Source organism: Pagrus pagrus (assembly GCF_965226575.1).
Source record: "Pagrus pagrus genome assembly, chromosome: 8".
Taxonomy (NCBI): Eukaryota; Metazoa; Chordata; class Actinopteri; order Spariformes; family Sparidae; genus Pagrus; species Pagrus pagrus.
In genome coordinates, this window is record NC_140192.1 from 16,263,943 (window position 1) to 16,287,250 (window position 23,308).

General features: G+C 38.9%; 3 protein-coding genes across 3 annotated transcripts in view; 1 reads left to right on the plus strand and 2 right to left on the minus strand.

Annotated features, from left to right (window-relative positions):
• Positions 1–263: 263 nt before the first annotated feature.
• Positions 264–7,654, minus strand: grsf1 (G-rich RNA sequence binding factor 1). Its single transcript, XM_084359756.1, has 10 exons — positions 7,240–7,654; positions 5,495–5,639; positions 4,982–5,137; positions 4,542–4,676; positions 3,660–3,798; positions 3,369–3,481; positions 2,885–2,970; positions 2,650–2,785; positions 1,009–1,060; positions 264–558 (listed from the first exon to the last, which is right to left on the minus strand). Exons 1-9 carry the CDS (start codon positions 7,462–7,464, stop codon positions 1,011–1,013), a joined length of 1,185 nt encoding a protein of 394 aa, XP_084215882.1. The 5' UTR covers positions 7,465–7,654; the 3' UTR covers positions 264–558; positions 1,009–1,010.
• A 1,444-nt stretch (positions 7,655–9,098) lies between these two features.
• On the minus strand, positions 9,099–11,479 carry LOC311261078 (nuclear factor 7, brain-like). Its single transcript, XM_084359468.1, has one exon. It carries the CDS (start codon positions 11,389–11,391, stop codon positions 9,964–9,966), a length of 1,428 nt encoding a protein of 475 aa, XP_084215594.1. The 5' UTR covers positions 11,392–11,479; the 3' UTR covers positions 9,099–9,963.
• Positions 11,480–13,031: 1,552 nt separating this feature from the next.
• The window catches only part of mapk1 (mitogen-activated protein kinase 1), a 30,125-nt gene continuing 19,848 nt past the window's right edge, over positions 13,032–23,308 (plus strand). The window contains exon 1 of the mRNA XM_084360746.1: positions 13,032–13,433. Coding sequence (XP_084216872.1) covers positions 13,288–13,433 — 146 coding nt within the window. The 5' untranslated portion in view covers positions 13,032–13,287. The remainder of the gene's footprint in view (positions 13,434–23,308) is intronic.

Below are 23,308 nucleotides of genomic sequence, written 5' to 3' on the forward strand. Positions count from 1 at the left end.
GTTGATGGTACAGTGTCTTGTAATAGGGTTAGTGGTGTCTCTGTCTCAGCCACTCTGCCCCCATCACTTGTTTCTACACTATGTAGCTTCAGTGAGAGGGTCGGATCACAGCATTACATACATGTTTACTTCAACATACAAGTTTTCAACACATAACATTGTTATGACGTAATGAGTTTTGTTTGTAGTCAGCACCTACATTACATCTGACAAACTTACAGACCTGGGATTTGTATTTACAACAGTGGTTTTGAAATTACTCATTTGAATACACCTTTAGTATAAGATGCCTATGCTGATCTCAAACCAATTATCTCCCTCTTGTTGGATAGAGACAATGGAGGCAGGTCTTTCTTTTGACACCAGGATTGTTTATTGTTTGATGTCCAAGGCAGGCAGGAAAATAAATACACTAGTCCTGTGTGTGTGTGTGTGTGTGTGTGTGTGTGTGTGTGTGTGTGTGTGTGTGTGTGTGTGTGTGTGTGTGTGTGTGTGTGTGCTGTGTGCTGTGTGTCTGTCTGTCTGTCATCTGTGAGGCATCTGTGAGTCAGCATTCACCTGCAGGAGAAAAAAAAACAGGATGTTACATCACACCTAGACGGGGTTAAAATGAAGCCTCAGCAAGTGTGAGAAGCTAAAACAGATAATTCAAGCCTTACGTCTTTAAAAGAGCAAGACTTAAAACCCTTTTACATAAACAAAGCAGCACAGAGACTGCAATTTGTTATTCTGTGTTCCATAAAAAGCTAGAAATTCTCAGCTGGTGGGTTGTAATTATAGCTCGTACTGTGGTCCAAGCTGAGACAAACCAGGACACCCACTGAACAGTCTTTAAGAGATGTACAATCCGTCTCCTTTTTAACTTCATTAAAGATGTTAATTGATGAACCTTGCAATTCTTTCAGAACATTTAAAGTGTTGCAATACTGAGAACTGTATCATATAGTCTATTTTTCTGTCAAGAAGCTTGAATTTCCAGCTCTCCAGGTCTAATTCAGGGTTTCTCACCTTCAATCATAATCTGGTACAGAGTTCAGAAATAACTCGACGTATCTCCCTCCTAAAAATAAGAGAAAGTTCAAACATTAAGTGACCAACAAACAGTAATTATTACTATATACATTTTCATATTCTAACATACACTGTTCAATTTGCTTAACCATTAAATACATTTTTACTTTCCTTGAAATGACAGCATTCAGTATACTGAGGTACATTCATGTGCCAAGTTCTTGTTCATTTTTACAGAGGAGCTATTTAGAAAGCACCCAGAACATTATTGGTACCCATCTACCAAGCATCAGTGATTTCAGTCAAGTGAGGTGTCTGCTCAGAGCCCAAAAGATACTAAAAGACGACACCCACCACTGCCTGTTACCCTGCTGCCATCTGGCAAAAGATACAGAAATATCCGCTGCCATATAGACTCAGAGCAGTTTTTATTTTCAGTCAGGACTAGGGGTGTAACAATACACAAAAATCACGGTTCGATACGTACCTCGGTTTTGAGGTCACGGTTCGGTTCATTTTCGGTACAGTGCGGGAACAAAATGCAAAACATAAATTTGCTCGTTGTTTATTCGGAACTTTTGTAAACCAACAATTTATTGTAACATTATACAAAATATGAAAATAAAATTAAAAAAATAGAATACTGTTGTAAAGTGCTGCCTGGTAATAAGTTAAATAAATAATTTTCACTGTCTCCTTAAGTCCCTCTGCCAGGTTTGCACTGGTGTGTTGTTCATACGGGCTGAGTTGCAGGGAGAGGCTGCTTGATTGCCAAAGTCAGCTGCGTTTGCACTAAGGTCATTTTTTTTTCTTGTAGCAGTGATATTCACACTCGGGTGGTGCCGTTTCAAGTGCCGCGGCACAACGCAGAAATTCAGCCGAATTTAGCGCAGAGCAGACAGGAAGTCTGACACGAAACAACAATACATCCGGTTGATTTTCAAAATAAAACACTCCGTGTTGATACAAGCACAAAAACCTCAAAAAAGAGACAAATACGCGCTCTTCTTCTAATCCTTCAGTCGGAAACACTTCGTGTTATGTTTATAACACGTATAACTGCAGTCGTGTGTGATTATGTAATTATCACGGGAATTGTTTCGGTTTCGTTTCTCCAGCTGTTCGGCCGAACTGCGCCGTGCCCGACTCGTCTTTCTCCGTTGCAATATGTAACCAGGAAGCCGAAGTGTTCCCAAGCAGGAGACTTAAGCGACAAGGGAGGGTCTTCAAGCTCTGGTTTCGCGCTAGCGTTAGCCATGATGTAAACGGGCTGCACGTGTAGCTGCAGGCAGAAAATAAACACACGCAACTTCTGCTGTGGAAACTCACCCGTGCACAGCCCTGTACCGAACCGAACGTCCTGTACCGAAACAATTCAATACGAATACATGTATTGTTACACCCCTAGTCAGGACATAATATTTTGCCAGATTTTTTTCTTTTGTTTTTTTTCCCAGATGTTTTCATTCCTTGAGGGTTCATTGTAACTCATAATAATTTATTATAACGATATTTTCTGAGATGATAGTTGTAGTGGAAATCTTCAATTCAAAATCATTTTAACCAATGGTGACAGTCAAAAATGTATCTTTTGAGAAAAATGCAACGCTGTCCATAAAGGCTCCCTAACAGTCTCACCTATGTGCTGTCTATCTCTGGACATGGCAGTCGCGGCGTCCTGGTGGCAGCTGAAGTAAACATCGGCCTCCCCGCTGAGCCTGCCGTCAGGAGCGCATTCCATCACGATCTTAGACACAATTATAGGAGAGAATAACTGCAAGAGAAAAATAAACACATTACAAAATCACATATTAGTGATCTCTAATGCAGCGACAGAAACAACTTCAATGTGTTTTTTTTTTTTTAGTCTTGCCTTAACAATGTCTTGTCCGGCCACCTGGTAAGGAAGTCCTCTCACATGGACGTAGTGAAGAGGCTGGGCTGAGCTCTGAGGGGACCCTGATGGAGAAGATATGCCAGTTTACACCAAGATGAACACTTCCCAACAAATTTTTGTACACAGAGCAAAAAATTAAGTATCTGATTTCTAGATTTAAAGCATTTCATCAGGTTTTACCGATTTTTACTGGAAATTACAGATTTCCTCAAAAGGAATAGATCAGTTTAAATCCATTTTGTCCCAAATCATGAAAACATTGTTGTGTTTTTTGATGTTGTATCACCAGTTTACATTAAACTATATATGATGTTAGCAGCTCAGAAAATCTTTGTTATGGAAAGTGAAGAGAACAATGGAGAGAAAGTGTAAATGAGCTGCTTATTATGCACCAAAGTCTCTCTAAGAAAGTGAAAAAAGAAACCGTTTAAACAACATCATAAACCCTAAATCCCCTCACTAGTTCTGGGGCCGGCCTGCGAGTCAGTCCTCCTGTTTGCTGACTGAGAGCCGTTCCTCGTCCTCATCCTCGAATTGATCTCGTCGACGCTGCTGGGAAATACCTCTATGTATCTGCAAATACAGAGAGCTGAGGATGAGCAATAATCGAATAAATATGAATAAGTAAAGGAAGAGTTTGTTGGCAGTTGAACAATATATAATATATATATATAATATCTGTTCCTTGCTCCTGCGACACAGGATTATTAAGTTCAGTCCAGGCCTCTATGGGAGCACGTGCACAACCTACCTGTTTCCAATGTTCTCTCTGTTTCTCAGCAGAGCGTCATCTGCTGCTTCTCGAGAAGAAAATTGCACATATGCGTCTCCAGAGTTTCTTCCTAAGTGGTCTGGGACGATCGTGACCCCTTTCTCCACTATATCCAAACCTGAAAGACGCAAGCAGATTCTGAACTTTAGTTTAGTCATTACACAAAGAATATCTTTACCTCAATTCATCCTCCACACTCAACATATAAAATGATTTGTTTCGTTTCTTTTTCTGTGATGTAGAAAAGAAAGGACTCCCAACTTTGTTTGCAACTCTAGTGTTGATAAATGATAAATAAATGCAACCTTGAAATCCTTTTAAACAAAAAAAATACCTTTCCTGTGTCCCTTTGTTAATCACTCTAGCTCTTAGCATATGTCAGATATTCGTCCAAAAAAAGCATTTTTGAGTGTTTGTTTCTAAAATAATTGTTTGCAAGATATTTTTCATAAACTCATCTTCTTCTCAAGTGCGTATAGAATAATTTAGCCCACTCAAATGTAATTTGGGGCAGCCAGGTAACCTCTCCACTCATGCAAAACAATCTGTGTAATGTAACTGAGTACATTTACTACAAGTGCTGTACTTAAGTACAAAAACAAGGTACATGTACTTGATCGAATATTTACAATTAATGCAACTTTAAAACTTCCACTTCATCTCAGAGGCAAATATTGTATTGTGTTTTACTACACTACATTTGTGCTAGAGCTTTAGTTACTAGTTACTTTTATTTATGCCCTTCCTGACCAGTAAACAGGGAACAAAATGGAGCAGCACTTTGTCTGTCGGTGTGGTTTCTAACCACAGTACAGCAGAGATCCACTGTTTCCAATAAATCTGGAGGTGGGAGGTATTTACCCGAAAAAAACTGGACGATGTCGGCCTTGGTGGAGGAGAAAGGGAGACCTCTGAGTCGCACCACCCCGCCAGGAGATGGAGTCTGGATGGATTTCTTCAAAATGTCTTCGGCATCAGTGTTTGTTACTTCAAACACTGCGAACACACAAAGAGCAGGACATGAGCATTAGCTGTTATAGTTTAGATGCCCGAGTCATCCACTGTACACGACATTATTGACTTCAAGAGTCCCAGTAAGCCATGACGGTGTGACAGTGATTCGGCATTAATGACAGCAAGATCCTAAAAACTGAGGCAGCTAAATTGAATCCAGCCACCGCTTATTTCTTCATTTACAGCTTTGATTTTCCTGCCACGGCATGTCAAAATGTCTTTGTGAAAAAAGTCCAATCGGCACCTGTACGGCAGCCTCCCGCAGTTTAGGATACAAAGATACGAACCTTCAACGTAGCGTGGACCGAGGTACTGTCGGTGCTTCTCCAGGGCTTTGCTGACGTCCATCTCGTTCTCCATCTCGATGAAGGCTTGTCCCGACGGCCTCCCCGATTTGTTCACAGTGAAATGGATCCCCTTCACCCCGTCACGGATGCTACACTCTGGATCACAGAGAATATATGTTGGCACATATTCTTACTTCAGTATATACACTGTTTATATATTTCTGTTATGTTCTGGCATCAATTAAGTGGTTCAAGAGTTATGAGAAAGAGGATGTGTAGGTGTTGGACAGTGATCTTTACTGTCAAAATCAACATTAACAGAAAGTGACAACATTTTAAACAGCAAACAACTGGAAAAATAAATCCAAACTCAGTAGAAGCGAGTAGAAGTATGAAAAATATGTGATGAGCACATACTGAAAATATACTGACCTGTCTCCATGTCAGTGTAGCTGGAATCACCTTAAGTATGTGACGCTCACTGTTTGACCACTACACAGACTAAACTCTCACCTGAGAAGAAGTGCAGGAGGTCCTCGGCCGAGCATGACCACGGAAAACCTTTGACCTGCACGATGTACACCTCCTTCTTCTCCTCTTCTGAATCAGACTGATAGGCCGGCAGCGGTGGGTAATCATCTGCATAAGGGCCTCCTGTCTGGAAGACAAAATGTAGAATCAACTTTTTAGCAGTGAACTTGCTGAAGCTCCCACAAAGATGGTTGCACAAACGTCAAACAAACAAATAAAAGTACAAGAATATGATGCATTTTAAATATATTACGGAATGTAATGCAGAATGTTAAAACACCATCATGGTCAGATTAACCACAAGGCAGTGGGTGCAGTTGATCACTGTCTGAGCCTCCACTTCCCCTAACAATTGCTTTCTCTGCATTGCAATTATACTCTGTCTCCTGCATTAATTACAGAGACCCAGAAACCCAACAGTGCTTCTATGCAGGAAAAAAAACATACACACAGTCCCCAGGCTCTGTGTGTGTGTTTGTGCTTTTCAGATGATTTGACAAAACACGCTCATTTCTGCAATTATTTGATGTTTGTGCAGATGGCATTTATCACCATTTTCTGAATTTTTACAAACCAAACAATCGATCGATTGAGAAAATAATGATTAAAAAAAAAAAAAAAACTCAAGTTGAAACTTCTATTAAATTCATGTGACTTTGCAAAATCCTATACCTGTACTCCAAATACTTTTTAAGATATTAATTTCTGATGTTTGGCCCTCAGAACTAAACTTAAGTATTTTTGTGATTCTTTGTATGTGTACTGAAAGCCTCACCCTCAATCGCTTATTTTTACTGGATTGGGTTGATATTTGTCCTGAACATGCAAGAGAGCCTAAGGAAACCTGGCAGTATGTATTCATTTAAATGCTTGTTGCTGAATGGTTACAGTAATCAAATTAACAACAGGAAGACATTTTCTTTACCAGAACGAAGACTCTGTCCATTTCAAAAATTCATATATCTACTAGTTTTCACTTCCTTGCATCCAGATTTTGCCAATTCCTTTATTTTGGCTGTACACTGAAAACATTCAGGGTTGACATCAAAAGATGAATATGAGACAAGAGATCAGCATTCCAGCTTTCATTTCCAGGTATTTACATCTTGATCCGCTTTGGAGCTGGAAAAAACACATTTTCGGGGTTTTTTGACTGTAGATTTTCCCAAGAAGGATTATTTTAATTTCCTTGAAACTTTTGTATGTAAAACTGTTGATACTCATTGTATGTACATTAAAAAAAATCAAATATATACGACTCCTTCATTGTTTATGTTTTTTCTCTTTTTTTTCAATGAGCCAAATTTCACACTTTTCACTGTGGTTTTATTTCATCTGTAGACATTTGTACCGTGCTGACTTCAAGGTTTTCCATCTGTTTGAAGTTACATCTTGTTATGGTTTGGCTTGTTGCATAAAGTAGGTTTTCCTGATTATACTTGCATACTTTTACTTTACCTTTGAGGCCTATGACTTGTAACAGAGTATTTTCATAGTGTAGTTTTTGTATATCTAAATACTTCCACCAACAGTTCCTAAATACATTTAAACTAATCTGTGGGTTCTTGGGTGTAAACCACTGATGAACGAGACTTAGATAGTTTGAACTTTACATCCATAAAGTTTATAAGGCACACATAGTTATGTATGGCCAGACTCCTGTGACGGACCCTGTTTGACAGGTGATGCAGTCTCCATCTCTAATCCTCCCCCTGTATGTAACTCACCTTGGTACAGAAGCTGTACTGGCTGGTTTTCAGCGCGGACTGAAGCTGACAGAGTCTCTGTAGACACACTGTCCGTGTTGATGATGTCCATGTTCGCTGCTGAATGAACCCACACCTGGCTGACAACACGCCGCCTCTTGTTCTGATGCCTGTCGGTAACGTTAGCTGCCTGGCTGCGACACACCGCTGCAGCAGAAACAACAGAGATCTACTGTTGCCGGACATTATGGCCGAGCCTAGCCGGAAGTTAGATTAAGTACAGCAGCGTTTAGACTGAAATAAGGAGACAGCCGAGAAGTCTCAGGTCAGTTCTTCCAGCTAGTCCAGCTAGCTACCTGGTAAGCATAAAGTTAGGAGGCTGAAGTGACTCACGTGGGTCAGTCAAGGGCAATGCGCGTGAGTTTTCACGACGTTGTCAAGCTAACAGGAAACGCATTCAACTTCCGGTTTGATCAGTTTACATATATGAGTTTACATGCGGTGTGTTTGGGTGTTATTTTCATCAAATATTTGTAATAAACATTTTTTTTAATTATCTAACACCAATAGATTTTATTCTGTCATCAACAACACACATAAAACAGAAAAAAAGACAAAACGGAGTAAAAAGAAAAATAATCGTAAAACTCTAGAAGTCTGACACATTATATATATATATATATATATATATATATAAATATATATATATATATAATGTGTCAGACTTCTAGAGAGTTTCTACAATAAAGTATATGAATTATAGTAGCAGGTATGCTATTGATAACTAACCTATTGTTATTGATATTTTTATATTGTATATGTATTTTTTAGGGGTTGTATTTTTTTATTATTTTCTTCTCATGTTGAGATACATATTAATAGCCTGAAGTAAGATAAGAAAACGATGCCATAATTTCAATAGGTAAAGGATTTAAAGAGAAAAGATCTGCCTGCTCAGGCTGTCATAATTCCATTTAACAATATAAATACAATTTTTTGAAGTTGTGGGAACATATTGAGAACATTTCAATCACTTGATTTTAATTAGTAGGCTATATGGGAAGAGGTGTTGCCACTAAGTCCTGTCAACTTGACGATGGTTTTGGGTTTTCTCCATGGATCTATAATATAATCCATGGTTTTCTCCCTCAGGTACTTCCTCTCTCTCTCTCTCTCTCTCTCTCTCTCTCTCTGCTCTTGTAAGTGTTTCATTTACACTGCCACCTACAGGTTTGGATGCCATAAAATTCTCATAGTCACAATCAGGAAATTATTTTTATTCCTTCAGTTCATTCAGTCACACAGAGGAACTCTGCTTCACCTTGTGAAGCAGTTGCAGCACAAGGATGTTTATCAGGAAAAAAGTGGTTTAGATACTGATGATCCCACTGACTGTGAATATCCCACCATGTCTGCTATTACACACCAAATTGCACTAAAGACAAAAACTCTCATTTTATAAGTTAGGTTTGGTGTGAAAATCTGCTGTTAAATCATAAAGTTAAAGATTTATATTTGAGACAAAGATAAGGGTGACAGCCATGTTTAGAGTTTATAATCCCGCAGTGAAGTTGTAGGATGGTAAAGTTAAATTAGACGCTAACCAGCCTGACAATCAATAAAACTCCATCAATATTAAACAAGCTGCACAACTCTTCTCCAGTATGACATGTTTTATTCCTCACGTTTTCAGCTGTTCAGCTTCATCAGGGTGGTATGAGGCTGATTCAGGTTTCTTTATATACAATCAGTTCATGAGTCATGTGACTTTATAAAAGAAATGTTAACTAAATTAGTAAAGAAAATTAAATCAACCTCATTAACAATTTTGTATCAAAACTGTGATTTAATGTCACATCATGTGAAGCAGCATCCATCTGATTTACATTTTAAATGATTAAAAAAAACATATTAAACTAAATTGGATGTTGGTATTTCGTTTATGTTGATCAAAAACTGAACATTTTCCATTTACACTTATGTTATTGATCATGTTTACACTACAACAGATGTCACATACAGCATGAAGAAGCACTGTGAGAGTTAGAGACTTAAATAAAACTAAATTAAATTAAAACAAGTTTCCTCAGAAAAAAAAACAACAGATCCAAAACTGAAATAACTCATCAAAATTAATAAAGCTATCTATCTATATCTAAAAGACCTGAAAATATCAAAACTAAAACTGATGACATGACACTGTTTGACTCAAAACAAGATAATAATGACAAGGAGATTTAACAGCTTTGAGTTGTAAAGTTTGTCTCCTGATGATGTGACACAGTTTCAACATTTTGCAGTCACATTTTTTTTATGGTTTAAACTGTTTTATAAGAGCTGGCTCAATTTACGCAATAAACCTTTTTTTTTTACAGCCAACATAGCAGAACTATATCAGAAGATCCAGAAATCTGACAAACAAAAACTGATGTCTGATGATGATGAAAGTTAAAGACTCACACAACATATTTGGTTCAGTGGATACAGTTCATGTTATATTGTGATCTAATTAAAGACAAGATGCTTCTGAGCAGGATATCCAGTTATAATCTATAATTGATTAGTATAATGTTTAAGAATTAATAACATAACACTGTCTCAGTATATTTTTAATCTTATTCAGACTTTATTTACTCTGATTTTTTTTAATGTGATTTAGGTCGGCATAAAATCTTAATTGTCTTTCAAAAGTGAGAAGTGACACTGAAGGTAAAAGTTGGCAGAATTAATTCACATTCCTGAACATCACAGAGAAATATCAGTCTGACAGATTTTGATATCAGCAGTTTTAGCATCAACAGCCTTTACAACACAGAAATATGGGAAGAGTTTCTCAGTGAAAGTGTCTCTGTGAGTGTAGAGGTGAGTCATGTCTTCAGGGTCGTAGAAGGACACCTCCCCCCTGTCATAGTCCAGCTGGACTCTGATCCTCTGGAGACTCTTCTTCACTCTGACAGTGTCATTAAGACCATTAGTGTATTTTCCATCCTCATGCCTTAAACACCAGATTCCATATTTTGGTGAAGCAAATGTCTTTTCCTTCCTGTCAACTGACTCTTCAGCCAAACCTACATTCCAGCGAGGATGATCTCCCACCTCCACCTCCCAGCTGTGTTTCCCTGAGCTGAAGCCCTCAGAACCATGAAGATTGGTATAATTAGTGTATCTCTCTGGATTGTCAGGAAGCTGCTGCTTTGTGTCTCCATTTCTCACACTGGTCAGATCATCAGACAGATAGAGCCAGCGGTTTGCTGTGTTTGGGTCCAGAATGACAGGACTGAAGTGGACCTTGTCCTTCATCTTCTCCCAGACTCTGAAGGACAGGTTGCCCAGGTGTTTGGCCACATCTATCAGTGCTCCTGAGACCAGCTGTGGATCTGACAGTGAGCACTGGACTCTGGCTCTGGTCTGAGTGGCTTTATAACTGCTGAGGAATGGCACGCTGTGTTTCTGCAGCTCTTCTTCAACAGCACAGATACTGTCTGACAGAGAGGAGATCTGCTCCTCCATCATCTTCATCTCTCTGCTGATAGTCTTCCCCTTCTGCTCCTCTTCCTCCCTCAGAGCTGCCAGTCTGGACTCCTCTTCCTCTTTCAGGAACTGGTGGAGCTTGTTGAACTCTGCTCTGATCTGCCTCTCTGTGGACAACAGCTGCTTCTTGGAGTGTTGAATCACTTCATTGTATGTTTTCTTCACTTGTTTGTATTTGTTCCTCTTGTCCTGTAGAGACCATAAGTCAGGTTTCAGCTGCTCCTTCAGCTCACTGACTGCTTCTTCTACAGGAACCACCTTGTGACCAACATGGTGAGGAAAGTCACACACATGACACACAGCTCTATCTTCATCCTCACAGAACAATCTAGGCTCTTCTTGATGTTTACTACACACCACCTCCACCTTCTTCTCTACTTTTTCTGCCTCAGATGATCCAGATTGCTGTCTCCCAGCAAAGGAGTCAGCCAGTTCCTTCAGAGCAAAGTCCACTGGTAGATCATCCTTTGAGGATTTTCTTTTACAAATGGGACAGTTTTTGTTTTTAGCTTGTTCCCAGAATTTTTGCAGGCAGCTTGAACAGAATCTGTGGTTGCAGCTCAGAGACACAGGATCTCTGAAAGTCTCTGAACACACATGGCAGCTCAGGAAACTTTCAAAGAGAGCTATTTTCTCAGCCATTTGTTACTGAAATTATTTTTCACTGCAGGACTCACCAAGTTACTGTCTCTTCTCTCGATTGATTCAAATATTCCACACGTGTGTTTTTCAGCAGAGATCTCACACCCTGTAATGGCGTCTCAGCTCTGTTCAACAACGTAAAATCTACTTTCACTTTCTTTTACAGGACTCACCGGTTAAACTGTTAACAGCAGGAAATGCTGTCATGTCATGTTGTGACTAGCAGATGGAGGTGTCAGGATTTCTTTCCTCTTGATTCAGAACAAGTACTTTCACAGTATAGGAAGTTGATTTACAACATTACAACACTTTAACAGGAAACATGTTCTGCTGATACGTCTGAAAGACTGTGTTTATTTCATCCAGCTTGATTTAATAAAAAACAAGTAGAAGAAAGTTTTTTTAAATTTTATATTATTTGTTTTTCCTTATCTTATCTTATTCCTTTCTTCTTATATTTTCATCAAAAGTCAAGGTGGACAAATGTTTGTGCAGTTTATCTTAAAAATGTTTTCTATACACGAGTCCAAACTCACTTACATTACAATTTCGGGAGGGATACAGCACAGATATAGAGTTCAACAAGAGTCAGGCCATGGTCCGAGTTTATGAGACTATTTCTTAGCCAAACAGACTTTCAGTTGCAGTCAGCAGGCAAGAAATTCAGCTTTTTCTGGGTTTGGGTGGTCACAATCAGTTAGAGGACTGAGAGACATTAGGCAGGACTTTTTCCAGGCTGATCTTAGCAGAGGAGGAGAACTAGTGACAAACATGGATCAGCAGACCAGAAGGACTCTGGTGGGGATGAGGAGAGTGTGAGAGGAGCACATAAGCCAGGTTAGACTTTTTTAAAGGACATTCTCGCATTTTCTGCTTGTGCGGCTGTATCAGCACCCCTGCTGTGTCAATGATGTGGTCCCATTGAACGGAGCAAAGTTGGTCAGTATAATTTAAAAAAGTATTTTAAAAAAGTATAAATAAAAGAATAATATTTCAAAGGGAAATATTATACTTTTTACTTCACTACAATTCCTTGACATCTTTAGTCACTAGTTACCTTGCAAATTAAGGTTTTTGCACATAAAATAAACATACAAACGCCTTGTAAAATATTATTTTTTATCATAAAATCAATTACCCAGATGTATAAACAAGTACAGCTGAAATGATTAGTTGATTAATCAATCAGTCGATTGACAGCAAATAAATCGACAACTCTTTTAATAAGCATTTAAGTAATTTTTCATGCAAAGATATTTTATGATATGAGGACTTTTGGGCCTGGACTATTTTCTGAATTTTTACAGACCAAACAATCTGCATCTGACTACTTTTAATACTTTATGTAACCTACATTTCCCTTATTATATCTGTAGCAACATTTTTCAGGGCAGAACTTTTACTTATAATGGAGTACTTTCACAGTGTGGGAATAAGTACTTTAACTGCAGTGAAGGATCTGAGTACTTCATCCACCACTCACTGGATTTTATACCTTGCTGTTTTGCTTGTGCTACTGTGTCGAAGCAGTACCTGAAAGCAACACTGGTCATCCCAAAAAAAAAAAAAAAAGGAAGAAGGGAAAAGAAAAAAAGAGAAAACACCGGATCACATGACCACCTCCGTTATTTCCTGCAGCAGCAGCAGCAGCCTCTCCGCTCCTCGCCCCTGCCTGCCTGCCTGCGACAGCACAGCACAGCAGTGGTGTGGTCGCCCTGAACGCACACTGACGGAAGGAAAAAACAGTCCACACGTAGTGAAGGCCTCTGCCACACTGAAAGCCCTGTTTCAGTCACAGCGACGACGGATATAAACACACACACACATATATATATTTTTTCTAATCTCAGTTGCTATTTTTTTATCTGGTAGCGTTGTAAAAGGCCAGTCCTCATAATGGCGACAGCTGCGGTGTCTGCCCCTGCTGGCTGCGGCCCCAGCCCCGGGTCGGGAACGGAGCTGGTCCGCGGGCAGGCCTTCGACGTCGGGCCTCGGTACAGCAACCTCTCCTACATCGGCGAAGGAGCCTACGGGATGGTGTGGTAAGACTGTGTTTACCTACTTGGCATTTTACATGTTGTTTTAGAGTTTACACCTTTTCTTCTCGGCCTGACGCGTCGCTAGTTAACTTTCGTATTTTCCGTTAAAAACAACTAGTTAATGTCATGTTTTAGCTAGCAAGCAACAGTGTCAGCCCGATGTTAGTGGAGACGGAGTCCGTTTGCGAGGAAGGAAGATTAAATCACGACTTTTCCCCCTTTTTTTTAAAGTTCACGTTTGGTGGGATTGTGTGTTGTAATCATCACCGACAAGAAGTCGGTGTACTTTAGCTGGAAGTGTATTTAAAGTACCACTAACTTGCATCAATGGGGCACAGGTTTATACTTAAAATGCCATTTGCATCGCTTTAGGCTCTCATCTTCTACTCTTCAATGTCACATACAGCTTAGAAAATGGACACATTAAGTGTTTTGTTAATACTATTTGTACAACAGGTACCCAAGTGAATTGATCTGGTTGTATACTGCTGTTAGTACTTCACAATTGAAATTGAAAGTAATACTACATCTTATTTGTTCTCCATTATATTATCACCATAAAATTTCCGTGGCAGCTGAAACATAAACTATGTTAAGTTTATGTAGGCGATATTTGCATAATATGCCTGAAAATGCATTGAAGGAGTACCTCAAGGGGTTTTCCTTGTGCATTTACTTCAGCAGCTGAAACTGATTGCAGGTTACACACTGTATATGAAGACATTTATGTGAGAGACCCATGATGATATGCTACTTGGGAGGCAGTGGAGTTTAAACTCATAAAAACTCAGTTTATGCACAGTTTAATATATTTAACTCCCCCTACAACTACATAACTGTTGTCTTCATTGTGTACATTTGTGGTATTCATTCTGATAAAAGTTTGCAAAGTAAATCTTATTTTAGCTGAAGTCAAATCCCATCCTCCTTTCTAAAAGCACCAAATCTTGTTGTTTCTGTGGCCTGTGGTAATGTAGTTGACCTTAAATGTGCACACTGTACAGTATTACATAATATATTGTCCTTATGTCAAACAACAGCAGTGTAGTTTTTTCTCCTCGCTGTGTTGAGAGGAGCTGTGTTTTCTAAGAACACTGGTTTGACACATCGCCTGCCTACAGTTTAGAGCCACAGTGGGTTGTTGAGCATCTTTTAGTCTGCAGAATGGAAAACAATGGAAAACCCACCAAAAGCACACAACCAAAGCTGCTACTTGTACGATCCCCCATCATCAGTTGACTGATACTGTAGCGCAAGGCAAGCAAACCAGATAAAATACAGTTCACCATCAAAGCGCCAGTGTTAGAAGGATGTTGAGTTGTAAAGAGTTGTCTGTGAGGTTGTTCTAGCATGAATAGTACTTCAGAAAAGAGTCTGTAAAGTGATGGTCAGCTAAAAGCTGTGGAAACGTAACTGCAATTAGGTTAGTAATTGCAGTTACGTATTAGTATTGCGGTATGACCATATCATATCTAGATATAGGTCATTTCATATCCAGAAAAAATTCCATTTCCTGGAAATTCAGATCATTACATTTTGAATCATATTCTCATCAAATAAATGGTACCTGATTGATTTTTCCCCCTCCTTTTATTAAGAACCTTTGTGCAAATGTTCAACATTTTGATTGTTTTGGCACATAATTGTACTTTGTGGCTCTCATCCATAGTCTCTCTCCGTACTGTTTGGCATGATTCTTACATAGGTGATTTCAAGAGGTTAGTGATGTTTGAGTCTTTTTTGGGGGACCGGTTTGTGACAGAATTTGCAAAGTTTTCTGGTCCGAGCCAGACTTTTCATGGCCAAATCACGTTTATGCGAAAGAAGTAGCCTCCTGATTAGGTACGAGCTCTTGGTTTTGTCCTGGCTTGTCGAAGTCCTTTTCAGTTCGGAGTGTGTCCATATGATTAAAAATATTGCCTTAAAGAGAATTAGCAACACAGTGGAGTAAACGATAATAGAGCTGCAACTAATGATTGTTTTCATTGTCGATTAATCTGTCCAGTATTTAATCGTTAATCGTTTAGTTGTTTGGTTTATAAAATGTCAGAAAATGATGAATAACGTTGATCAGTGTTTCCCAAAGCCCAAGACGACTTGCTCAGATGTCTTGTTTTGTTCACAACCCAAACATATTTTGTTAACTGTCATAGAGGAGTTAAGAAACTAGAAAATATTAATATTTAGAAGCTGGACGAATTGACTTCAAAAACTAATCGATTAATCGTTGCAGCTCTAATAATCACAATATGAGATGGTATGTCATTACCGAGAAACAAACAATAACTGAACAAACACCAACAAAAAGTATAGTTGAACTGTTGGACTGGGATCTAGTTAGCCTTGTTCAAAAGGTGTTCCTTTTTTCACCCGATTGCCTTGCTTTACGGGTATTCTGGTCCCATGGGACGACGTTTGTCGCAAATATTTTGATCCAAAGCTCCAAACAGACTGAAACCTACCTGAAGCTCAGCTCATACAAAGTAGTGTACAAGAAGTAAAGCTAGGCATTGCGTCATCTTAGCCAACAATTAATCTTGATTTGTGTGGTAACTTGTGGGGTATTTTTTTTATTTGTCACAGGCTTGTTTCTCATCACTGTGGTATTTCTGCACGTAACCTCTTAGACATCATCTGTCCATCAAACCATGTGGGCAGCATTGACGTTTTATTCCTTTAACTTTCTTGTAATGAAGTCTCAGTTTCTGTAAACTGAAACTGGGCTCTGAGCTCCTTTTGTTATCTGTTCAGCCATGCTTGCCACCAGTGCTGCCAGCTTCCCAGTACTTTCTTCTATTGTTGTTGTTCCAAGGTTGATACTGATTTATTAGTAGAGCTGCAACAATTAATTTATTAGTTATTATCAAATTAATCGCCAACTATTCTGATAATCCATCGAGTTCTCTGATTCCAGCTTCTTGAATGTAAATATGTTCTTACCCCTTCCTTTATTACAGTAAAATGAATATCTTTGGGTTGCTGACAATACAAGACATTTGAGGACATAATCTTGGGCTTTGGGAAACATTGAGACTTTTTGACATTAAACAACAATGAACAAATTTGTGAGTTGCAGCCCTATTTAGAAACCTGTATACAATTGAAGTGAAAATGAGGATCTTGGTGTCAAACTTTACAATAACCAGTGATGGAATGTAACTAAGAACAATTCACTCAGGTACAGTACTTGTGTTTAATTTTGAGGTACTTGTACTTTACTTGAGTACGAATTTCCATTTACTTCTACCTTGAACTTACACTCTACTACATTTTTGAGGCGAATATTTTGCTTTTCACTCAACTAAATTCAATTGATAACTTTAAATACTGGTTTCTTTGTAGATTCAGACTAACTTTATTGGCAGTCTGTCAAAATATACAACAACATTGATTCTTCTAACAAGAGATGCTGAATATCAAATCTGATAATCAGCCAGGCTTATAATAAGTCTGCCTTTAATGCAAATGCTGCTTCAAAGCAGAATAAGCAAGCAAAAGACTTAATTAAATCAGTATATTTTCCTTTGAAAGTTTGCTTCAAGAACAGGAATCTGTCTGATGTTGAAGCATGTTGTGACCAGATTATTTTAAGTATGGAATGTTTTTAATCCAATTATTTGTTTCATTAGGGCAGGTTTGAACTGTGCTTTGCAGGTCACATCAAAAACTTGAGCTTTATGCCTTAAATATTAGTTTAAAACTATAGATCATCTTCCAAGGAAACAACAAAACAGTATGTTGTTGAGTAGCTACAGTAGAGCACCCAAAAAGCTTTTTAGTTTAAACGGGTGCTCATATTAAGATATCTCTCATTTCCTGACATCACCGATGATAGATTAGAGCAACAGGCACAGACAGGTCCATCAAGCTTGACTTAAGTTACAGGGACTGGAATTGTATTGGTTTTGCCTCCCAGTGATGGCAAAATCTCTAAGCCAGCAAAATATCTGGTTACAAAAACTTTGTGTCTATTAAATGTGAGCTTTTTTTTCTTTTGCAAGTTCTGTGAGACTAAATATGCAAAAACTGTTGTGACTGTATAATTGGAGAGAGCATTGTAGTTTATTATCTGAGGCTTTGTAGTGTTTTTTCTTTCTTTTTTCATGAGAGCAATTCCCCCTTTCTTTGTTCAGTAACTATTTTCATCTTGTAGACCTTAAATGACTGTACTGACTCCATACCAGCAGCGAAAGCAGTATTCTGTCAGTTTTACTGTGATTTTCACTCATGTTCATGTAAAAGCCCAGTTCTTTACTTTGGTGTTGTTTCTGTATTTTTGGTATGCTCAAAGGCAGTTGGCGTGGGCGATGTGTCAGCCTCAGCCTCTTTGCACTCGTCTTGCTGCGTTCTTCTTGAGACCTGCAGATTTGAGTCAGTTGGTCATGTTGCTTTGATGTGCAGCAGCCAGAGAAAGTGGTGCAGCGTGTACTTCAGACATCCCTTGGTTTGCATCTGAAGTATTTTTAAATCACGTCAGGAAGTATTTCTTGACAAGACTCTGGTGGCAGTGCAGCACTGTGTACTTGCTACATTCAATAAGCATTATGAGACGGAAAAGTTGGCTTTATGGATATATTTTATTGTGAAAATTTTATGCCAAAACACTAACTTCACACATAGAGGTTTATTATAAAAAACAATTAAAAATGCATACAGACATTTTTAAAGCTTAGAAATAGTTAGCAAAATCTTCAGTGAGTCAGACTGATTTAACCAAATCACAAGCTGATAGCATGGTGATACTTCAGTCATAACGTGTGAATTATATTTCTGCAGTGATGCAATTAAACGTCTATATAGATCTACACAGAGAGGTTATAGCATACTTAAAATTTTGTTGTAGGTCGCAGACGCGCCCACCCCTTAAATATCAACAACCATTGTGCAACCCTGTGCGTCAAACACGCTGATTGGTAGATCCGTCTTCTGTTGGGAGACTTTTTGTTGAATCAAATAAAAAATTCATTCCCAACATTCTGGGGCTGGACAGTTTATCATATTATCCTGATTGCAGTATGACCAAGTGCGACACCCAAATATAAGCTGCTTTTGGTAAAGCTAAACTGTGCAACAAAATAGCATGTAATGAAATATTGTAGTTTATTATAGACCGCAAATCGCTTTTTTGCTGAGATAATGACAGTTGTGGTGCAAAAATAATCATTCCCAAAAATTATGAATCATATCGCAATCATAACACATCCCAACCCATTAAAGGTAAGCAACACACAGTGGCTGTGTCTCAATTCAGGGGCTGCATCCTTTTGAAGGGCGCATTTGAAGGTCAATTACGTCACAACGCCGCGCAAAGGCCGTCCCAATTTGAAGGCTCCTTCAAATGCACCCCACAAATGCAGCCTTCTTTTCTCTCTTTTTGAAGGATGCACCGCTACTATCCTTCGCGGCCTCCCATATCCCAAGATTCTTTGCGCGCCCAAAAAAGAAGAAAGAAAGAAAGGAAACGGCGACATCAAGTGGTGTAGATTGTCACTTTCGTGGGCCTGGGCAGCAGAAATCGTGATGTAAGGGTAAGGGCGGGAACATCTGGTGACGCAACCAGGAAATGCTCCGAAGGCTAGACCGTCCCAATTAACAATGGCGGACGCAGCTTTCGAAGGTACCTGTAAAGGCGAGTCAAAGGCCGCGTCTTTCAACGGATGCCCTTGAATTTGAGACACAGCTAGTATGAACATTCTGGGTACTTTTTAAAAAAAAAAATACTAAAACATAGGATCTACTGAAGTCAGTCTGCATTAGAGATTTACACCTACACGCATTAAAAGTAGTATTGCAGTCTCCATGTCCTGCTTTCTTGTTTTCAATATCCGGTCCAAAAGCATTTCATCTTACTTGATCACACAAACAACAAAGGTACGGGAGTATAACATGATGCCAAATATGCAAACCTGGTGGCTGAGAATTTTTTATCTGCTCATCTTATCAGCTGTTTCAGGAGTCATATTTAGTTACTGCTGATGAAAATGCAAACGTTTCCTGTGATGCTGCTTCATGATAAAAACTTTTGAATGACTTAATAATTGGGGCTATAGGAAATTAAACTTGTTTGTAACTGAATTAGTGGAGCCACTTTGTCAGAAATGATTCTTCGATAGTACTGCGGGGGTTGGGACAAGAGCATCATGGGTTTAAGACGCACATTCAAGCAGGTAGACTGGTTGTGAGGGAAATGCAAATTCGCTGCCATGCCGAGTCAAACCGAGTAGAGCCAGGCCAGCAGATGTACTAGAAAGATGGCACAAGTGTGCGAGTTCATTTCGAAATGTTTGGAAAACGTTGATAATCATCCTCTTGACAGCTTTCAGTCTTGTTAAATACGACCCTACGGCAATCACTTATTGACAAGGTATCATAACTGTGCCCTTTGGAGTCTTCTACAACAATTTGTTTTGTCACCAATGATTGATCCAAAATCCTCTTTAAAGTTTGTGTTTACAGAGTCAAAATCCAGCTCTGCTTTTGGGTTGGCTGCTGTTAAACAAGCTTTTGGTTCTCAGTGTGATTTCTCATTAAGTGTTTCTTTTATCCGTCTGTCTTAGCAGAGGAAGAGTAATACAGGGTGTGTACATCCATATTCCAACCAAAATGGGCATTGACTAGTGTGCTGGAGAGTAGGAGAGTAGAATTTGAGCATTTTTAAATAAAAATGAATCTGTAATTTATTTTGTTAGCACTCTTGGCTGTGGGTACCCTTTTTTAAAATGATCACAGTTGAGTTATGTTGTAATGATTGTGTAAATCGAAATAGGATGAGGCAGGACAATGCATTTAAAATCAGTCTATATTTCTTGCCCTTAAAGTTAGTCACAGCCATTAGACATAAAACATGTACAATGAAGAGTATTAAGTTGTCTGTACAAGGATACATGTGGTGGTTATGTTTTACAGAGTTTTAAGGACATAATCTGGTTGCGTTTTACTGCATGATAAGAGGGCGGTCGACAGTGAGGCACGTCTGTGTCATTTTCAGAGTAGGCCTATTTTTGTTTTCAATAGCCTCTTGTTGACTGTAAGGCTGTTGCATGTCAGGGCTTTCCAGTGGCTGAGGGCTGCGCAGATTGACGGTGCGCTGAGCCTCTTAACACGAGCCTCAGTGCGTGCACACCGTCTGCTTACACAATCGCGGGATACTGTATCACCCTCTGCGATGATATTCAGAAGCTGCTGTGGCATACTCTACCTTTGCAGCCCACCCACCTGAATAGTTAGATCATGGAGGAATGCTGCTAAAGTGGCTCATATTCATATAAAGTTTTATTCCTAAAATGATTGGTGGTGATCAGACAGGTTCCATCTTTTGGCCATGTTAATCGCAAAGTGGCAGAAACAGAACAATGGGATGGCAGCGCATTGCTTCTAGTTAAAAACATTTCTGTTCTTTTCCGTTGTGTTTTTTTTTTCTTCTTTTTTTTTGATTGATTGTATTGTTATTCGGAGTGAAAAGGCTTAAACCCTATAACTGATTCTCAACTGAGGATATCCAGTACCAATTCAATTCAAAGCTCTCTTTTTCCAAATTTAAAATCTATATACTGCACTGCAATGAACTCATCAGGATCCTTTTGATGTGTGTTAATTTGTCACCAGCAATTGCTATGTCACTAAACGCTCAGCTGGCAGCCTGCTCAGACTGAATGAATGTTACTGTTAGAGGAAATATTGAATTTTACAATGAAATTGCAGGGAAACTGTACTTAAGTTGATGTCATGGCATGAGGTTAACAACCCATATGTTTGAGACATCGATAGCTATCAGGTGATTTCATTTAACAGAGCTAAATGTGATGTCTTCGGATAACTTGTTTTGACCACTAACGGCAGACCAAAACCGAAAGATGTTATATTTGCGATGATAAAACGGAGAAACCCAAGAAATACTTACATTTGGGAAGTTGAAAATGCATTTTTAATCGACATTTAAATTTGGATTTAATTTTATAGTTTTAAGACAGATGTCAGTGCCATTGAACACATCTCATCATCAACCCCACATCCGAAATTACATTTCTTTGTAATTCCTGTCCTCCTCTGGTGGCTCCTTATCTTGATCTCGACTCCTTGACCTGCCTGATTCTCAGACGTTGCTGATGCTTTGCTTCATTCTGCCATGAGCCGTCCTCTTGAAATGCCACCGTGGCACCCATCTCCATGGCAACCCCTCTGCCTCTGACATCAGTACCACCACTTCACAGCCAATGGGAAAGGCAGGGAGAGAATGAGAGCCTTGACACTCTGAAATCCTGTTGTGCAATTCAGAAGGAGATGTAATTTGTGTAATTTGGGTGATTACGCCTGCCAAGACGAGCACAATGACTTCTGGTTCAACAAACAAGTAAAACATTCACACACAGTGCTGCTTGTTGCATTGAAGCTGATATCGATGTTCATCATCAAAACCTGACGGATGCATTTTATTACTGAGCTGCTTTTGCATGTCGGCCTCTCATGTGTTGAATCCACACATTTCTCAGGAAGTGGACTGATTGAAAAGAGCACAAACCCCTTTGCTTAAGCCAGATTACACAATATGAATGTGTTGTGGTCTGTGAGAGAAAAAAACTGTGACATGTCATGCAACGTAAAATTTGCAGAAGTGGTCAGACGGCTTTGATTATATCTCTTGGGCTCATTTGTATATCATAGCGTTCTTGCAACAGTCAAGGTTACATAGAAATCAGCACACGAGGGCTGTTATGAGTACTACTCTTTTTGAGTCATCTTTAAAGTGAAGTCGTGCTCCTTTGAGCACAAAACAAAAAATGTTAAATCTGCATCACTGACAAACTCAGGGAGGACCGTCCTACATACTTCAGCTCTCATGTCTCTCACGTTTTGTGAATGTTTTTCTGCAGTCTCAACTGTTGTGCATTGTTAAAGCACTGTCAAGATGAGTCATTTGTTTGCATATAAATCATATATTTTTTACGTCCTTTTTTGAAAACTTTGTCTTTGAAGCAGCATGGGCCTACCGCCCCTTTGTCTAATGTAAAAAATTACAAGCCTAAGTTACAAATCACCAGTTTTGTTCTGAGTCTGCAGACAGATGTGGCTGATTTTAGAAATTGTGTCAGGATGAACAGCTTTTTTTTATTGAATTTATTGTATGAAATGCCACTGCCCAAGGTGAACACTTTTTAAATGTTTGTTTTTTCCGCCCAACAGTCCAAAAATTTTAATTATAATTTAAAAACCAGCAAATCTACTCATTTTAGAAGCTGGTATTAGAGAACCTGTGCTAGTTTTACTTAATTAAACTACAGCTAAGTAGGGCTAAAACAAGTTACTAATCAATTTGTTCCCAGTGTATTTTCTCTATTAATCGCCTGGTCTTTGAAATGTTAGAAAACTGTGAGAGAGGCCATTTTACAATTTCCTAAAAGCAAAGCTCTTGTGCTAATTGGTTATCGTCATTGAGGGATACAAGAGGATACTTCATTTAATTGGCAGAATTTTGATGTATACAAAATAAAACCAAGTGAATCTGAATGTAGAGACTCAACTGGCGATAGAATCTACGACCTTGCTGATAACGAGCTGAAACAGAGATACCAAGGTCCATGTGTTTGGTCAGTACCTGAGAGCTGGAGGTTATACAGCAGTTATATATGGCAGTGGCTGAGTGCTTATAGGCATAGAAATAAATAAAAAAAAGAGAGGGGGAGGTAAGTGCTTTTTGTAGGAGGAATGCTGTACTTCACATTAGACAAGACTTTACAGTATTTACAGTGTTTTTACCCTGTGTGGGTTACACTGCTTTCACCACTGATGGGCCCCCATCCGCAAACCTGTGGTTAACTTAAATGCTCACACTAAACGCTAAGGAAAACGTTATTGACCAGTGGATCAGATAGAGTCGTCTT